Genomic DNA, 20,289 nt, shown 5'->3' on the forward strand with positions numbered 1-20,289 from the left:
AGCAGCAAAATCGCTCGGCTTATATAGACAACAGTATGCTAATTATCTCTCAGGGATTGGTGGGGCTTGGATCACCCCACTACTTGTCCTCCAGGGATTGGCGGAGAATGAATCACCTCATTAGCATATTAACGGTCAACTAACACCTGGTGCATAAACCGCACATGTGCAGTACCGCTGTTCACCACTAGAGGGAGCCCTAGCAAGGGGACAAGCCTGCACATGCGCAGTAAGTCGTTTATATCCAGACAAGGCTGGATGTCGGCGCCATCTTTGTTTCGCCGCGCCGCTCTCTACAACTATCCAGAACGTCTATTCAGTTTAAAATTAATAGATTGGATTTGGATGTGTCACCAACCATAGATTTACAGTTCTTTTTTTACTCACACTTGATTCTTTTGTTGTCATGATAACATGTAATAATAATGTACACAATTATGGGACACAGTGTGATGTAAGCTACACGTTATCTGTTGTGTGCGTGGTCTGTAATGATCACATGAGGGCAGTTAGTGTCTTAGTGGAAGTTTTTCATGGTGGTGAGCTGAGAGCTCTTCAGCAAGTCTGCAGGCTGCTGTGGACACTGGGGTGCACTGCAAAGCCAGTTCTAATTCTGGAGAGGCTCAGGGTGGAGATTGGATAACAGTGTTTAAAATGAAGCGGAAATAGTCAAAGCTTACATTGTAGGTATTTTTGTCTAGCATTTGATAAATATTTTAACTTCTTTGACAAGCAAATGTTTATTAGAAAAGGTTAGTTTAACAGTCTAACATAATATTTCAATCCCATAGATACAAAATGTATTTTCTGTTTTGTCTTTTAGAGTTCGGTTGTTGGAGGATTTGTTTCCCATTACCTTCTAGAGAAGTCTAGGATTTGTGTTCAAGGCAAAGAGGAGCGGAATTACCATATTTTTTACAGGCTGTGTGCTGGGGCTTCAGAAGACATTAGGGAGAAGCTTCACTTGAGCTCCCCAGATAATTTTCGGGTAGGTTGGAGGAAAATAAATTTTATGCCAGGTTTGCAAATCATTTACCCTTAGTCCTAAAGCTCACTGATTTTGGATTCCCACTTGCTTTTGTACATAACTTATGTTAAATCAAGTACAGTGGGCCTTCTGGATTTTCAGATTTTACATTTCAGGATTAACTATGAATTGCAAATATTGGGAATGATAAAGAGGGCACCTATGTATAGATTTCTTTATTATTGACTAAACAACAAGGAATAATATTTCTTTAGAGAGAGTTTATGTTTTAGTAAGGATTACGAATTGCTACCCCATAACTATAATTTTGCTCTGTTATGAATCACAGTGTAAATGTCTGATATGCAGGATATCTGATGGCCCAAAGCGGTCATGACCCATAGGTTGAGAGCCACTGGGCTAAGGCATTGATTCCCCTTGCTCCATGCGGATACCTGAGATCTAACTAGATGGTGTGTTAGAATTATAGTCTTACCAATGAACTCTCTGTTGAGATTGATTTGTAAGTTTATCATGAGTTCAGTATCCCTAATGTGCAAACACCAAATCTCAAACACTGCAAAGCCTGGGTTTTCATACTTTAAAATTTGGGACGCTCAGGCGGAAATGCAAGCAACTCTGACATCTGAATCACTTTCACAAAGTATGGAGATAAGTGATCCTAACACTGTGGGAGAAGGTGAACCAGTTCATGATGTATAAGGTTTTAACACTAGCCTTAACATTGTCTTTAATGTAGCTGTAAAAACTTCAATCACTGACTCAATGTTAGGGGAGAAATGTATCATTATGCCTCTTAGTTCTATCCCCAGTAGATATTTCTGCTTGATTATTGGGTGTTAGACATTGAGCCGGGATTAAAAGATAAACAGGGCATAATCTTGTCCCTGGGCAACTTAGAATATGATGGGAAATGCACATACTGCCTGAATGTTACACCGAATAGTAAGAAACTGTACATGTGCCACCCAAACGTCTGGGTTGACTGGGGATGCTGGTGGGGCTGGAGAGGGGGCTCCAGTTGGGGACACTGGCTGCTCTTGCAGAGGACCTGGGTTCAGTTTGCACCTCCTACATGATGGCTTACACCCCCTGTAATGCCAGTCTGAGGGGATTTGGCATCATCTTCTGACCTCTGCTTCTCAACTTAATTAGAATTTGGAGTTAATTGCTTATTATATCTTTATAAAAACAGAAGAGGCATTTTTGATGTGTGTTTTTTTTTTTAAATACAAGTTACTAGAAAGCATGTGAATTATGATATATGTCTAGATTTCACTAACACGTAACTGGCCAGAAAGTAATGTGACTACTGTAGCTTTAATCTAGTATTTCTTTGGCCTGGAGGCTTGGGGACATAGCATTTCAGTCTCTGAAGGTAAAGCTTCCCTAGCATATGAAGGGCAGCAAAGCAACCAAAGGCGTTCCTGCCTTTATGGTGTGGGCCGCCAGGAGGAATTTATTTCCTCCAGGGCAGTCCCAGTGGAAGCAGGAGCGAGCAGGGGTCTACATACGTCACATTCCTTTCATGTGGCATGCAACCACATTTCTGTCGTGTTCCCCAAATATTCACTCTAAATGGCGTGAAAGTGTTCTGACAGTTTCATCAGGTTGCTTGCCTGTTACTTTGTCCTTCTAACTTACCGACAGGTTGTTAGCACAAAGCAGGGTTTAGAGTAGCATGGATGCTTTTACAATGGCTAAACTTTATTGCATCATTACTTTATCCAGACTGATTTATAATTTAGAGATTTGCCGCTTCAACATATCTGTAGCAACTACACATACATCTTGCAAAATAAAAAGCTGAAAGTGCCTATCATTATCAATTTTAAAATACTTGTATACATTTTATGGAAGCATTTGGTACAGTCAGGCAAAAATTGTGGAGTGTGAAGGAAGTGTACACAGAGTGACAATGGGTGGCAAAAATAGGGACAACCTTTTTACCACAGCAGAGCCAGAGGAAATAGCATCTTTCCTAGACCTTTAATGGTTTTGCAGTTCATGAGATTAACCCCAGGGCCTTGTGTATGCCATGCTGATCCTGGGTCACTGGCTTTCACGGAACCTCAGGTCTCTAGATTTTGTTTCTCTGTCTGCCTAAGGCAGAGAGGTTCTTTCTGTAGCCCAGGCTGAACGTGAACTCACTTTGTTGCTGTGTTCTTCCCCTTGGATCCACGGTTAATTGTGCCTTTATTCCTTTGTCTTAGTATCTAAATCGGGGCTGCACTAGGTACTTCGCCAACAAAGAAACGGACAAACAAATTTTACAGAACCGAAAAAGTCCTGAGGTATAGTAGATTATATTTTTAATGAAAGTCTTTAATGTAAAAAATATTGCCGAAGGATTTGCCTTTATTTTGGAACTTCTTGCTTTCAGGTTTATGTCTTAAAACTATACTATGACCCCGATCTTTCTTGTAGTGTGACACTCTAAACATCTGTCACATACAGGACAGCAGGCTCTGGTTCTCCTTGGGCCCACATGCACTGATACCTTCATGTTCCTTTTTGGATTCCTATGCTATGAAATCGCTTACGAGCCATCATAACTCAGCAGTGCACTCGGATATTACAGTTTGTACTTAAGTAGTAATAAGCTTTCCACTGCTGGGAGAAAACACACAGGCAAATCACCTTCAAGTGTGCAAGATTTGTTTTCACTCAGTTTTATATTTCAGCCCACCGTCAGTTGTTTCTGTCTCTGGGCCATGTTGAGGCAGCATCCGCAGTAGAGAGCATGTGGCTGGGTAAAGCTGCTCACCTCATGGTGGCCAGAAATTCATGGGAGGTGGGAGGTGAGAGGGTGTGTGGCAGAGACAAGATCCAACATTGCTAGTTCAGTCAGTCAAGTTTCCATACTTCCTAATAGCCCATCTATTGGTAATATTAGAGTCTGTGTGACCCAACCCTTTCCCCAAAGCCATTCCTCTGAATATTACTACATAGAGAACCAAGTCCTCTACACATGGGCCTTTGAGGGACATCCCAGGAGTTTGCCTTTTAATTTATTGTCTACTGAAGTAAGATTTGATAAATATACTGTTTTTATATATAAAAATATAATTTTGTTGTATCAACTATATATCTGGAATGTATTATGAAGTTTATATGTTTATCTTTAACTAATAATTATGTAATTATTTAGAAAGTATTAAATGTTTAAGAATTTTACACTTTTATAAATTTTAACCTATAGAATTTTAGTATTAAATTTTGTTGTGTTGGACTGAAGAGATGGCTCAGTGATTAAGAGTACTGACCGTTCTTCCTGAGGTCCTGAGTTTAAATTCCAGCAGCCACATGGTGGCTCACAACCATCTGTAATGAGATCTGATGCCCTCTTCTTATGTGTCTGAAGATAGCTACAGTGTGCTTATACATAATAAACAAATAAATCTTTTAAAAATTTTGTTATGTTGTATCTAAACAACATATTTCAGTTATAAAAACTAAATTATGATTAGTTATTGGTACTAGTTAATCGACTTATTTTTAAAAAGATATTTATGTCAGTTGAATAACTTTTTACCGTTAGCAGTTCTTAATGGTTCTGCACTTGCCAAAGAGATATTTTTACTTTATTCAGACTAGGTAAGATAAATTATGTGTAAAATACATTAATATAAGTGAATAGAAAGAAAATGAAATTCTCAGTTCAAATCATGAACACATGAGACTGCAGTTAATACTTGTCTAATTTGATACTTTGCATATTATTTTTAGACATAAATATCTGAGTTATACATACATTTTATGTTATAGCCAGTGGTGAGACATTTGGAAGCAATGCCAACATTTGTTACAGTATTTACTCCATCTTGAAAGGCTATGTTTTTGTAAGATACAATCAAGCCATACAAAAGAATTGCAGCAGTCCTGTGGGGAAAACACAAAAAATGCAAAAGCAAAAAAGCAAAAGAAAAAAAAAGACAGTGGGGGAGAAGAGAAAACCAATGCTTAGCCCCCGGAGAGCAGCATGCGCATGTGCGCTGCCAGACAGGAAATACCTTCCTTCAGTATCTCAGAGTGAAATGCTTTATCAGACTCTTACGTCATTGAGAGAGAATGTGCATGTGTATGATATGTACAAGTGGATTAATATATTTAAATTACTTTTTATCTCTTCTTTGTCAGGAGGACGAGGTGATCATTTTGACTAATTAAGCCCTTTGCTTCATTCTGTTTGGGTGTCATTCTGCTGTGTGCAAATTTTAGGAGAATGCAGTATTTTCAGTCTGCCATGAAGCAAATAGTTCATGAGGATTTGGTTAGAAAACAGTATTTAAAAGGCTGCCGATGCTCAGCTGCGAGACTAAAAATCCTGCATGACAGTGTTTTTTTTTTTTTTAACTTTGCATGTAGTGGTTGATGTCACCTCTTTTAAAGAACAAAATAGAATTTCATTTTCTAGACATTTTCCGGAAACCTGGTGCATAATCAGACATTTAAATCATCTTGTGAATAGCCGGCAGCAGTTGCATGCTGGGAGAAGAAAACATCCCCCAGAAGCCTCAGACATTTTTGATGCTCATTAATTCTGATGCCGCGGTTTGCTTTTGACTTTAGCTTTAATGCTCAAGTTCTGGAAAATTTCTAGGTCGGTTTTTCTCTGTCTAGTAACTTCTCTTTCTGTTTCTTCTTTTAGCTTTGCAGGCCCAACTTTCTTCCCCCTCTGTCTGAGTTTGCTGTATCCTAACATATGAATACTTAAGATGCAAATTCTTCTAGAATAGAATTTCTGTTCATCTTTTCTTTTTTCCTGAATGCCCTTGTACAGATTCCTGGAGTTAGCCTATAGTGTAGTAATTTACCTCACCTCATACATACAACATAGAGAAGTTACAGCACTATTTGAAATGCCATGAAGATGCTGTAACCTTATCTGGATTTGCTTCTGCTTACATGGATGTAACAGCCAGTGGTTAATCTAGTGCCTGCCTAATGGCACATTAAATTATTTATTACAATTCTTTTCACTTGTCCTTTTTGTGTATTTATTTTTAATTGAAAAATTGCATATATTTGTAAGCTATCTGGGTTATTGTGGAACATTTTCTTCCTGTATAAATCATGGAGTGACAGAGTCAGATGAACACCCATTACTGCCTGATTGCTCTTTGATCAGAGGCTATGGCTTCACTTAGCCATTCCTTCCCTTTTTACTAATTTATTCTCTCTTAACGTCTTAGACTTAGAGTGCGTTAGAGATAGTGTCATGCTCTAACCACAGAGCTTCTTACTCCATTGTTTTAGTTGAAGATTTTATTGAAAAAATTCTAGACTCACATGAAGTTTTAAGAAACAGCACAGAGAGCTCTTGCACCAGACACTTTCTATACCATTCTGTTTTAAACATGTTCAGATGCTTACAGTTTTCTGTTGACAATTTTATTTTTGCATGTCACACATTGCATTTATAGACCTGCTGTTGTAGTTTTTAGTTTACTTGAACTGCAGAAAGACCAGTCAGTTGACACTTCTTGTTTTATAGTATGTTAAGGCAGGTTCCTTGAAGGATCCTCTGTTAGATGACCATGGAGATTTTATCAGGATGTGCACAGCCATGAAAAAAATCGGTTTGGATGATGAAGAAAAACTTGATCTATTTCGAGTCGTGGCTGGTGTCCTGCACCTTGGAAATATTGATTTTGAGGAAGCCGGAAGCACTTCAGGTTGTTTCTTTAATTATTTTTAATTAAGGGATAAAATTGGGTGTAATGCTTGTCCTCTCCTAGCTATATGAATATTCAGTGACTTGTGTGTAGGTTTGTCAAAATTACAACAAATTTCTGGGACATTTTCTGTTTATGGTAACTTTGACAATGAATGCTACATCCTCATGAACAAATTAATATCTATTGTGAGGTTCATATCTTGAAGAAATTTCAAGCTAATATTATATTTTAATAGTTAGTAGAATAATTCTCTTATCCATTAATACATACTTTTAACTTTTTCTGTTTCATAGACCTAAACTTGAATCAGTTAATTGGGGTGAGTTAATATAATTAATCTAACATCCTTCTTGTGGATATTGAAAAGTATTTAAGTGCAATCTGGATAGTGCCTTTTCACTCTGAATGGCTCCATTTCTGTGTAAGCAACAAGACCTTTTCATGATTGCAGATTTGACACCTGAGTATGGAATTGACAAGCCTAGCTCATCACCTGTAAATGCAGTATTAGTGGACTACAGCCATACCCATTGCTGTGTACTGTTATGCCAGTGTGTATGCTACAGTGGCAAAGCTGTGGTCAGTAGAGACTATGCCCTATGAAGCCAAAAATATTTACTAACTGTCCCCTTAGAATGTAACATTTTCTAGTCTTGCATTAATACATTTTCCTAGAAAGTTATAGCAAGGGTGAGTTAAGAGTCTGAAGCACCACTTAATACAGCAGCCAATGCTATGGGTTTCATGCAGATCCCACAAGCATATTCATTTGTACAATGAAGCAATGCACAGTGCCTTTAAAAAGTACAGTTCCTAGTAGTGGGGACCCCAGAGAAATAGGGGAGGGCCACTTAAGAAGCAGTATGGTGGGTTCAAGATTGTCTCAATGTGGAGAACTTCTCCTCCCCTCTCCCTCTCCCTCTCCCTCTTCTTCTCCATCTCCCTCTCCCTCTCTCTGCTTTCATCTTTCCTTTTTAAAATTCAAAGGTTTTTATTTTGTGTTTTATTTGTATGAGTGTATGCACACTGCGTGTGTTCCTGGTGTCATAGAAACCATAAGGGCATAAGATCCCAGGGAACAGGAACGGGCAGTTGTGAGCCACCTTTGGGTGCTGGAAACTCAACCTGTGTTCTCTGAAAGAACAGTACGTGATCTCAATCACTCAGCCATCTCCCCCTTTTAGAGGCAGGTCTCTTGTAGCCTACACTGGCCTCAGTGATCTTCTAGTCTCCCAAGCACTGGGGTTACAGGCATGTAACATGATACCTAGCTTTGCTTAGCACTTTGAGGCCATAAGTTTGATCCCAAAGCACTGGGAGAAAAATGTCTTCCATGCAATAAGATTCCTCACAATCATAATTGGAAGATAGGAAGGGATGAGATTGGAGAAGCCTCCGTTTTGTAGACATGGAACCTGCACAGTGACGCTGAGCACAGTGGTGCTGAGCACAGTGGTGCTGAGCACAGTGACGCTGAGCACAGTGAGGCTGAGCACAGTGGTGCTGAGCACAGTGAGGCTGAGCACAGAGGTGCTGAGCACAGTGAGGCTGAGCACAGTGGTGCTGAGCACAGTGACGCTGAGCACAGTGGTGCTGAGCACAGTGGTGCTGAGTACAGTGGTGCTGAGCACAGTGAGGCTGAGAACAGTGGTGCTGAGCACAGTGAGGCTGAGCACAGTGAGGCTGAGCACAGTGACGCTGAGCACAGTGACGCTGAGTACAGTGGTGCTGAGCACAGTGGTGCTGAGCACAGTGATGCTGAGCACAGTGGTGCTGAGCACAGTGGTGCTGAGCACAGTGAGGCTGAGCACAGTGACGCTGAGCACAGTGACGCTGAGCACAGTGAGGCTGAGCACAGTGAGGCTGAGCACAGTGACGCTGAGCACAGTGATGCTGAGCACAGTGACGCTGAGCACAGTGAAGCTGAGCACAGTGGTGCTGAGCACAGTGAGGCTGAGCACAGAGGTGCTGAGCACAGTGAGGCTGAGCACAGTGGTGCTGAGCACAGTGACGCTGAGCACAGTGGTGCTGAGCACAGTGGTGCTGAGTACAGTGGTGCTGAGCACAGTGAGGCTGAGCACAGTGAGGCTGAGCACAGTGAGGCTGAGCACAGTGAGGCTGAGCACAGTGACGCTGAGCACAGTGGTGCTGAGCACAGTGGTGCTGAGCACAGTGAGGCTGAGCACAGTGACGCTGAGCACAGTGACGCTGAGCACAGTGACGCTGAGCACAGTGGTGCTGAGCACAGTGGTGCTGAGCACAGTGGTGCTGAGCACAGTGAGGCTGAGCACAGTGAGGCTGAGGACAGTGGTGCTGAGCACAGTGATGCTGAGCACAGTGGTGCTGAGTACAGTGACGCTGAGCACAGCTAGCAATAAAGTGAGAGACAGGACACCATGGTTCTACTCCTGTGTGACTAGCTCAGGCGATTGCCATAACTGTCTCTCATTATCTTCAGGCCACCGAGCCTTGTCACCCATGAGCGAGCAGACTGAGATGGACAGTCCTCAATGACTTTCAGGCCTATTGTCCTATGATCTTGTCAATAATATTAGACACAGCATAGTGTACTGGGTGAGCACATGACCATGAGTCAAAGTGCTTCATCGTGTGCTATTTGTATGGCCTTGTTGTCCCTTCTGCATCTTGGTTTTCTCACCATAGAGAGATTATAGCCTGCAAGTTGGGTTAGGAAGAGAAGTCAGTGAGAGAAGTATTTACAAAATGTTTTGAATACTGGTGTTTGGCAGATAGTAAGTAAATAAATCAAATTAAACACAACTCTTCATTTTCAATGAAGCAAAAATACATGAAAACAAAATTAGGTACCTGAAATATGCATTAATAATCAGAGTTATTTTTTGTTTTTTTTTTAGAGGAATTAGAATTTTTTCTTTGTAAATATGTGGAAACATGCAGTTCATTTGTTCCTTAGCATCAATCATTTCAGGAAGGGAGCTTGTGGGAGAGGCTAAGTCATTCAAACAATGATTGTTAAGTGTAGAATAGTTGACATACATAGGAATGTTAGAAAGGGCGAGTGATGGGAAGTGCTAGGAGACTTTCCTGTCTCTCACTGCTGCCCTGAGGAAGGACAGGCAGCTGCACAGGGCACCCGAAATGTCACATGACCAGCTGAAGCGTGCGGAGTGATCAGTAGGGACATGGCCTATGCTTGCCTTCCCTCTTACTTAAAAAAAAATCCTTTCTGCTGCGGGAGAAATAGAAGGAGTGCAGGGAGACCAGGGTGAGATAAACATTAGATTGCTTTTATTTTAATAGCTAAACTTTCTTTTGTATTCATTCTTTTTTGTGGCCTTCCACAGAAATAAATGGGGGTTTGAACAGTTTGGAGTTGTTTCTTGCACATCTTCTCCATGACACAAATTTGGAAATTTGGATCCAAATAATTCCCTGCTAATTAAAAATTAAAAATGTTCCTTTTTTTTCCTTCTTCCTATAACTTTAGAAAACTTCCTTGGGTTGTCATAGTGACTTGTGCAGAAACCTAGTACTTTTGTAATGATTTTTAACAGAAAGCTCATTTTTTAATAAGTGTTTGTAAGGCTTCCTGATGTCATAAAACTGTTTTATTTAGAGGAAGTGTATTTATTTACTGTTAGGACTACCTGTGTTTTAAAAGTCCCATGTAACAAGCATGTATGCCATAGCAGTAACAGTACCACAATAAACAGCACAACAGTTATAGTGCTGAGAGAACATCTTTAGGGAGTGAGTAACATTAACACTCTATAGTACCTGACAGTCTTTGCCTTTTCAAGATTAAAAAAGTTGCTCTTTTTTATGTTCATCTACATCATTCTTGTAAGAAATGCTATAATACAGTTAAAAAAAAACAGAAGTAAAGAAAAAAAACATTTAAGTAACTAATGGGTTCCTGGTATTCCCTCTTGTGTGTAGTTTTAGTATAGTTTGGTCAGACAAGGGGATTATATATAGTCCTGGCAGGGTGGCAACAGATTCTGCCACAGTGTTCAGAAGAATGCATAAGTGATAACTTAAGAATTGTTTCTTTCTGGAATTTTCCACAATAGTTTTGCTCCAAGTTTAATGGAAACTGTGGGATGTGAACCTGCTGGCAGAAGGTTCTCTGACACTGTGGATCTGCCCCAGGTTAGGGTTTCCTGTTGAACTTGCTGGTAGGGCTGTCCAGCAACGATGGAAAAAAGTGAGCTGTGTTTGCAAGTTAAAAGCAAGCCTCAGCTATCCCATAATGTTACACAAGTAAAGAAAAGTCTAAGAAACAAACGTCAACGATCTCCTTCGTCTAGTGCTTATTAACTTCCCGTGGGGACCTTTCCATAGGTGGCTGCAATCTGAAGAACAAATCCGCCCCCTCACTGGAGTACTGTGCTGAATTGCTGGGTTTGGACCAAGATGACCTTCGAGTCAGTTTAACCACTAGAGTCATGCTCACCACAGCAGGGGGCACCAAAGGAACTGTTATAAAGTAAGCTCGACATCATCGCTCTGCCCAAATTCTGCCTTGTGCTCTGTCACAGAAAACTACTTACCTTTTGAGAACACTGAGGTTTAAGGTCAGGGTTTCTGCGTCATTCGTGCCTGCCATTTGCATGTTCTTGTTGTGCTGGATGGCTCAGAATCCTGTGCTTCCAACAGCTGTAGTTGATCACAGAAATAAATGGGGGTTTGCACAGCTTGGAGTTGTTTCTTGCACATCTTCTCCATGACACAAATTTGGAATTTATTAAACAGGCGAGATCGCTTTTGCACAGCTATAAAAATGTGATTGGCTAAGTATCTGTTTTAGGCAACAGAGTCTTTTCCTTCAGAAGTGGTTTCCCATATAAATGGTGTGCACTAAAGCTCCTACTCAGTGTAGCTCGCTTTGTAGAATATCTAGGAAAGGGAACTTCTTGTTACACTTACTATTTTTTTCGTTTAGAGAAAATTACAAGTGATAGAAGATAAAGCCATGGCCGCATCTTTTTATTTCCTGTCCCCCTGGAAGTGTTTATTCACTTGTCTTTTGTGTGGGCATATGTGTGATGGTAACGGTTGTACATGTCAGTGTGGCTGAGCGAAGTGTGTGTCTGCACTTGGGTGCCTGTGTACTTGTGTGTGTTGAAGCTAGAGGCTGATTGGATTGATTCTCCTCCCTAACCATTCTCCCGCTTGTCTTCTGAGACCCCACAGCTCATCAATTTTGCTGGCCTGGCTGCCCAGGGAGTCCTAGAGACTCCCTCCGCAGTTGGGTTACAGATGTAGTCACCACACCACATTTGACATGGGTGTAATCCCAATTATGTCCTCGTGTTTGTGAGGCAGGCACTTCACCAAATGAGCCATCCCCCAATCTCCTTTGGCCAAGATTTTTAAAATCATAATCAAGAGCTTCAGATTGTGTCACAGTATATAGTTCTGGCTTAATAGAATATATTTCATGAATTTTGGTTTTAGATACTGTAGAATAAAATGGTTCTTAGGTTTACCGTTCACAAGTACTGCACTGCAATGAGGAAAGAGGTCAGTTCCCCATCCTTTTCTATAGCCCCATCCTTTTCTAAATGTGGTAGCAGTGAATTCAAGTGACTTACTCAGAAAAGTATTTGGCAGTAACAACAAAGCCAGGTGTGGTGACAAAAGCCTGCAACCCCAGCATTTGGCAGGTTGAGTCAGAAAGGTGACCAGGCCTGCCCAAGATTCACAGAAAGACCTTGTCTCCAAAACAAGAAAATCGCAACACATTTTTTCCTAATGATACAGTGTTTTATGTTAATGAATTAGCCAATTAATTATTTTTCTTCAGTACCACTCACACTGAAAAAAGAGAACTCCCATTTCTGTATGGTTTTAGAACAGCTCTCTCATGTATTCTGTGTTGTTTATACACACCCAAACTTACAGAGAATTCTGCTGTTGAGTTTATTCCAATTCGTCTTTAGTTTATTAGCTTATTTATTATTTATTTTTGAGGCAGGGTTTGGCTATGTAGCTGGAGCTAGCCTTGAGCTTACAATCCTGTCTCAGCTTTCTGAATGCTGGAATTACAGGTATGTTGTACCATACCAAGCATGCTTGAATAATTTTGTCTTGATTTTTCAACAAGGTTTCTGTATAGCTACGGATGTCCTAGAATTCACTCTGTAGACCAGGCTGGCCCCAAACTCACAGAAATCTCCCCACTTCTGCTTCCCAAGTGTTGAGATTAAAGGCATGCACCACCACTGCCCAGCCAGTGCTTGAATAATTCAAAAGTCACTTAACAATTGGATGTTTTTTTGTGTTTTCCCATTGCCCTCAGTACTTAAGATCTAGCATGGCATTTGGAAAGTCCCCTCTATGATATGCTCTTTTTATTAGACTAATTTTATTGAGGAAAGTACCTTGCATTTGTGTCTATAATATCAAATATTAAAAAAGTTTGCTTCCCATATGGTGACTACATACAGGAGTTGGAAAGGCAAAAAAAAGAAAAGCCTTTTTTTGATCCAATAGTATATTTTAATCTGAATTTAGTCAATTGTTTTAGTATGTCTCTTGTAATTTTCTCCTTAATTTTATCACCGCCTACTCACTTGAAACTTGGTAACTATTTCTTCTGTATAGGCAATGTGTTCAGACACACTTGGACTTTATGTATCCGGTGTTATTTTCAAAATCTGTCCCTTTAAGGATGCTTCCTTGCACAATTGTTTTCCTAGGGTCCCCCTGAAGGTGGAACAGGCAAACAGTGCTCGAGATGCTCTGGCGAAGACGGTCTATAGCCATCTCTTTGACCACGTGGTGGACAGGGTGAATCAGTGCTTTCCTTTTGAAACATCCTCTTATTTTATTGGAGTCCTGGATATTGCTGGCTTCGGTAAGCATCATTTCTTACTTGTTTTTGATTTAAAAAAACATATCAATATTTTCTCTAAAGCTGTTGTGTTAGCCTTTCTCATTTCTGTGACCAAATACTAGGGAGAAGTAAAAGAAGGCAGTGTTTACCCTGCCTTGAGGTTTCAGAGTTTTCAGTCCATCATTGTGGAGCAGAGTTGCTCACATGTTGAAGGCCCGGAGGGGAGGGGGCAGAGAGGGCAGGAGAGAACAGGACTATACAAGGTAGCCTTTTTGGTCCCCCTCTTGTTGCACCTGGACCCCAGCCTCTGAGGTGGTACTTCTCACATTCAGGGTAGGACTTTCTGGTTGGTAGCACTCTCTGGAAAGACCCTCACGAACACCAGCGGTGTGCTTTAATAATTTTCTAGGTATTTACTTACCAATCAAATCAAGTTGACAATCAAGGTGAAGTATCAGACACCTTTTTTTCTCGTGAGTCACTTGACGTAGCTTCTTTATGTCTGCTTCTCATTATGCACTTTTCAGAGAAAGCTAATTAGTGCTAAAATTAAGACACGTTCATCTAAACTATCAGTCGGGAAGTCTCCATGCTCTTAAATGAGTACAGCTGGAAGAAAGATACCTCCTGAGTTCTACTTCTAAAAATAATAAAGTTGGGGTACAGTTTCAGAACACATAAACTCCCATCATCGATGAGATTTCATCATCTTTAGACACTTGTTAGCATGACACACATGTTCAGAGTGTCAAACTGTAGAACCTCACGGATCTTAGACATAATTCAACCCTGAACTTCAGAGTGAATCACTCTCATAGAATTTTTGGCAACAGAATAATCAGAAAGACAATCTCCTAAAGTACACTCATTTTAAATCATTTTTTTGTGCTCTAGGTTGCTTTTGTACCCGCACTGTAGAAATTTATGTTAAAAAGAGCTTACTTATAATTTTTTGATTTTCACACTATAGAACATTTATGTGATGGGACACATTTTTTTTTTTTTTTTGGTATGGTAGAACAAGGTATTTCTGATATCTAATATTAGTGCCTGATAGTATATGTCTTGAGTTAAGGACATTTTGGGGACATAGAACAAACAATTTTATGCGTTTTGTAAGCCCAGTTTTAAATGAAACCATCAACACAGTAACTCCTGGGATAAAGTAATGCACGTGGTCCACGGTGACAGCTCTACCCTGGTTGTGTGTTTTCAGAGTACTTTGAGCACAACAGCTTTGAGCAGTTTTGTATCAACTATTGCAATGAGAAACTTCAACAGTTTTTTAATGAAAGGATCCTAAAGGAGGTGAGTAACGATATTTAAATTTAGGGTTTGAATTAAGCTGTTTACATTTCAAGGAAGAAAATCACATTGCATTTACCCTGACTGATGGAGTCTGACGTGAGGTGGCCAGGTGACCCCGAGAGTGTTCAGTTCAGCTGACGTTTGGGCCCTTGTAGGAGTTAGCGGGCAGCTTTCAGGACGGAGTGTCTGATTTCTCACCAGGGACTTTCACTGGTGTGCTCAGGGTGCGTTTTTCCTCTTGATTTGGTTGTTCCTTTTTCTGTCCTTTCAGTGTCTGCTTCTGTTTGCTCTGCCACATTTTGTCGCCTCCCTTTGTGCATCAGCAAAGCCCCAGTCAGATTGTGAGCAGCCACTGGCCAGGAGTACCTCTGGATAGCACTGTGCCTACTGTGCCATCTTGAGTGCTACAAACGGCTTTTGAGTGGCCTGTCTTTGGCTCCCCATCCCCCCACCTCCTCTTCAGGAAGGAACTCAGTTCCTCTGCTCTCAGTATATAACTCTGGGCATGGCTGATACTCAGCATGCTAAGATAAGGCTAGGAAAAGTTATTTTAGATTCTTTAGAATTTAGTCAAAGCAAAGATAATAGCTTTGGATAAATTGATTTGTTCCAAGGCTCATTATTTTCTCCCCTCAAACCTGAATTCTCCAATATTTCCTACCAGCCTCTGTTTTCCTTTCTCTGTACCGTCGGCCATAGGTGTTGCTGATTGAAGATGCTAGAGCAGAGGAACTGGAAAGTTCTTCCAACCCAGCCCGTCATTGTTCAGATGAAGAAGGCAGGTCTGAGGACATGTCACAGCTTCCCTAGGCTTGAATCTCCTTTCCTGGCTGTAGGTCCATACCCCGTACTTTCTTTCTTTCAGGGTTGCCATTCCTGAGTGTTCGAGCTGGAATATGTAGTGTTTTTTTTTTTTTTCTGTATTTCCATCCATGTATTTCTGTATTTCCCATATTATGTTTTTTGTTTTTGTCTTTGCAAGGTTTCTGGCAGATTACTGTACTTGTTAACTTTTAAATAGGCTGCAGTTAATCAGTTGTAACATAAACAAATGAGTAAAGCAAGTACTTTCCTGTAGGAGAATGTCCCTGTTCTGTCCAGCTGCGCTGCTAGTCCTTCCTTTGCTGTAATGTATGTTGCACATGCATGCTTCTCTGTAACATGATATAATCCTTCCTTTCCACTTAGCCCAGCTCACACTCTACATAGAACTAGGAACCACACAAGGAGGGTACACTGTCTTATGTTTGCTTTTATTACCGTCCTTTAAGTTTGTATATGAATTTCCAATTCAGATTGTGTTTAAGTTGACAGTGCCTTGTAGAATGTGCGGGAACTTCCCTGGTATAGGTCATGAGAAGTATTTAACCATGGAGTGGGGAGATGGTAGAACACATTAACTTAAGATCATATATAGATTACCCATATGATAAAAATTTATTTCAAAATTATTTAAAAAGATACTGATTTACATATCCAGAATATATTTCCTTGGAGATATTATTGATGCATCATTCCTTATATTATATTCCTTATAATGATCTGTATTATTTTGCTATGGATACTTTGTACCCATTTATAGTTATTTGACTGTCTTGGTTTAGTAGTTGGCTGCACAGGTTCAAACTTAGTTTCCTCTTCAGGAAACCATTTAGGGCTGTACCTGTTGGTAAAAGCATTTATAAGTTAACTGGTAACTGAAATGACACCAAAGTCAGGTGGCATGGTATGTCCACATTGACGACTATCATATTTGATTTACAGGAACAAGAACTGTATCAGAAAGAGGGCCTGGGTGTTAATGAAGTCCATTACGTGGACAATCAGGACTGCATAGGTATGGGAACTGCTATTCCGCCTTTGGGAAATACTGGGGAGACAGTGGATACATTTGCTGGGAGCTCCTCTCTCTGTTCAGTGGTCTAGACAGTTATAGGACTCAGGACTGTGGCATTGGACATGGGATCTTTTTTTTTTTTTTATTAACTTGAGTATTTCTTATATACATTTCAAGTGTTATTCCCTTTCCCGGTATCCGGGCAAACATCCCCCTCCCCCCTCCCCTTCCTTATGGGTGTTCCCCTCCCAACCCTCCCCCCATTGCCGCCCTCCCCCCACCAGTCTAGTTCACTGGGGGTTCAGTCTTAGCAGGACCCAGGGCTTCCCCTTCCACTGGTGCTCTTACTAGGATATGCATTGCTACCTATGAGGTCAGAGTCCAGGGTCAGTCCATGTATAGTCTTTGGGTAGGGGCTTAGTCCCTGGAAGCTCTGGTTGCTTGGCTGGACATGGGATCTTTTGTAGTTATGCCTTGCAAGTTATTTGTCCTGGCAAGACATCCTTGTCAGCTGGGTTGAAAGGTTTTCTAAAAGCTCTGATTATTGTGATACACATTTTGCTACTCTGAAGACTATTGGGTGAAGCGGGTAAAGGGGAAGCCCCATTATTCAGGGAGTAAGTGACAACTATGTCGTCTGTTATGACAAAGTGTGTGGTTTGGTGAGGTTTGCCAGGGCCTCTTGGTTTTGTTCTCTTCTGTGGATGGCAATATCTCTCACTGACTGCAAGTTGGCTTATAGAAGTTTCATGTTAAAGCTAGATAATACTGTGAAACAGCAAAACAGAGCCCCAGCTTTTCTTTGAGTTTATCAATAAAGAAACCTTGTCCTATTGCCTTCCAGCTTGCTCTTTGTCTAACTAACTAATCAATCAATCAATTAATTTGTAAGAACTTTTTTTTACCTGCATGTATGTCTGTGAACCACATTCATGCCTGGTGTCCACAGAAGTCAGAAGGCGGCATCTGATTTCCTGGGATTAGAGTTATAGATGGTTGTAAGCGGCTATGTGAGTGCTGGGAATCGAACTCCAGTCCTTTTGGCTATCAAGTCATCTCCCCATCTCCCACCCTCTCTCTTTTCTTTCCCACCCCATCTCCAAAGTCAAATTTGGGTAAGTCTGGGAATTGAAAATCCAATTTGATAATCCAGTCACAATGACACATGTTGTCTAGACTTAGACAGTACCGTATATAGTAGCAGCCTATGTCAGTGTAGCCTTTCAAAGTCTTCCCTGTTCTACCCAGGCCTACTCAGCATTCTTTTAGCCACTGTCTTTTCTCACCTCTGGGCATTAATCTGGTAGGAACTTCTCCCCTTCTGTTGATCCATTTTTCTACTTCTGTCTTGTTCAGTAGCTACCTGAATACTTTTCAGTACAGCTGAGACCAGCATCTTTATTGTCCTTCACCACTGATTGTCAAAGAAGGGACATTTTCTGATTGATACCTTAGCTTCTCGTTCTGTGTTCTAGAGCCATATAATCTGTATTTATGTATGTATGTATGTATGTATGTATGTATGTATGTATACATCAAATAGATATAACCTGCTAAGCTCATTTTGTTACTTATATGTATATGGTTTCAAGGCTGACCATTTACAGTGGAAAACATAGGGCGCTTATGCCTGAGAGAGCTAATTCTCTGTCTTCCAAAACTCACTAGTTGCCTGTCACTCTTTATCTGTATGTGGGACCACATGAAATTTCCGCATCCACATTAATTGCCTATTGACATTGCCATCGCTCTGGCCTTGTTTGAACGTCCATTTCTAGGAGGGACACTTTCACAGCAGGCTTCCTGGTACTCTGGCTCCTACAACCCATCATTCCTTCTGTTCCTGGGGCCACGAATGCTGGAGCTGATGAGTCACTTTCTTTCAGAAGTTGTTTCTCCATATCCCGTATTAAAACTATGATGTTACCTTTAAATGCATGGCCATATTTGAAATAAAACTTCTCCCTTTCTAGATGGCCTTCTACAGAATATGTTCATGCTTATCTCTTAGAATCCAAACACTTTTGAAGCCAGTGAGTAAATATTCTTTAAAGTATTGTTTCATCACTACAAATGTTTCTATATCTTGAAATAGATTTGATTGAAGTAAAATTAGTGGGAATCCTGGATATTCTGGATGAAGAAAATCGTCTTCCCCAGCCGAGTGACCAGCACTTTACATCCGTGGTTCACCAGAAGCACAAAGACCATTTCCGACTCACTGTGAGTTTGCCGTTCTAAAATGGAGGTTCTACTGGGAAGAGAAATCTTTAGGCTAGCAGTTGTACTAGGTTTCAGATGTTGTTAGCCACGAGAGATAGTTATCCAAAGACTAGAGCAATTAGATTATAACCAACAAACATTTCCTTTAGATGGGCATAACATTGTGAGCGTGTGTGTGTGTGTGTGTGTGTGTGTGTGTGTGTGTGTGTGTATGTTTATGTGCATGTATCTACACATACATATTTGATGATGGAGTTTTAACTGAGTGCGTGCGTGCGTGTGTGTGTGTGTGTGTGTGTGTGTGTGTGTCTGTGTGTGTCTGTGTGTGTGTGTGTGTGTGTTTATGTGCATGTACTCATGAGTGCAGTAGCTCATGCAGCCAGAGAGGGACATGGACACCGAATTGCTAGGAAGATTAAGTAGGCCAAAGGGAAGAGGAGACAAGGCGAGCAATAGAAGTAAGCGAGAGCCTCCGTGGAAGCCCGGGTTGCTGACCGGTTGTTGGCTCTTGAGTCCTGATGGCAGTGGAAGTGGAGCAGCTCTCTGAACCTGGTGTTGGTGGCTGTTTAAACAGTTTTCTGTATTCCTCCAACTCTACGCTTATTCCTCCACTCAATCGTTGACTCCCGAGATAGCACATAACTTCACCCCTGAGTGCAGGAGCCCGACCAGCACAGAGATGCTGACTTCAGTTCTAGTCACAAAGGTAGTTGCTACTTCATGTTGTAGAGACCAACAGTGGGATTCTCCCCCCTTCCCTCAAAAGAAGACACAAAAAGAAACTGTGGAAGCTACTTAGAATCACTTAGTGTGATTAGCTTACTAGTTGGCAAATGCCTCCATTCACTGTGTGTTTGAAGTTATAAAACAGTGTTCCAGTCTTTGCTTTGATAGGTCAAGCTGCTTAAATGAGTGGTAACCAATATGCTCATATATATTTATTATTAAAAAATAACAGTGTGTGCATGCACCAGGTGTTACTAGAGATCCCATCAATATGTTAAAAAGAGGCAAGGGTGATCTCAAATTTCATGAAAAATGTTGACAAAACATCAGTGGAAGACAGATTCAGTGGCTGAAAACCTCGTGTCCACACCTCAGAACCACTGGCCCCATTGACTTACGGTTCTTACACATCCCTTCGAGTTACCATAATACACAGTGTTTTGGTGGAGAGAAACAAGACAGTATATCTCCTCAACAAAACTTCTGCTAATTTTAAAGCTGTGTCCACTGTTGCTTGTTTACGGCTCCTTGATATGTGCTCGGTAATGCAAAGTTGCCTTCACCAAATCAGGATAATCCCAGAGACTTGTATCCTAAAGACAGCAGGCTCAAGCATAAGGAATGAAGTCTGGCTGCTTTTCTCAGGGACAACAAGCAAGAACAGAGCAGTAATCCCAGTTTCCACAGGCCTTAAGTTTTGCTG

The 20,289-nt window shown here is 40.9% G+C and overlaps 1 protein-coding gene across 8 annotated transcripts in view; it reads left to right on the top strand.

Moving 5' to 3' along the window:
* The window catches only part of Myo6 (myosin VI), a 154,869-nt gene that overhangs the window by 85,975 nt on the left and 48,605 nt on the right, over positions 1-20,289 (top strand). For 6 of the 8 annotated variants that reach the window (XR_005488326.2, XR_005488327.2, XM_008766423.3 and 3 more), the window contains exons 9-16: positions 824-988; positions 3,202-3,282; positions 6,486-6,666; positions 10,996-11,140; positions 13,356-13,513; positions 14,709-14,800; positions 16,565-16,637; positions 18,733-18,860. Coding sequence is in view for 6 of the 8 variants with exons in the window: in XM_008766423.3 (XP_008764645.1) it covers positions 824-988; positions 3,202-3,282; positions 6,486-6,666; positions 10,996-11,140; positions 13,356-13,513; positions 14,709-14,800; positions 16,565-16,637; positions 18,733-18,860 (1,023 nt within the window). In the remaining 2 variants the exon portion in view is untranslated. Of the gene's footprint in view, positions 1-111; positions 230-823; positions 989-3,201; positions 3,283-6,485; positions 6,667-10,995; positions 11,141-13,355; positions 13,514-14,708; positions 14,801-16,564; positions 16,638-18,732; positions 18,861-20,289 lie in introns of those variants that run through there. The other 2 variants (XM_063265552.1, XM_063265553.1) reach the window with 1 other exon arrangement.

The sequence above is a fragment of the Rattus norvegicus genome, chromosome 8 (genome assembly GCF_036323735.1).
Source record: "Rattus norvegicus strain BN/NHsdMcwi chromosome 8, GRCr8, whole genome shotgun sequence".
Taxonomy (NCBI): domain Eukaryota; kingdom Metazoa; phylum Chordata; class Mammalia; order Rodentia; family Muridae; genus Rattus; species Rattus norvegicus.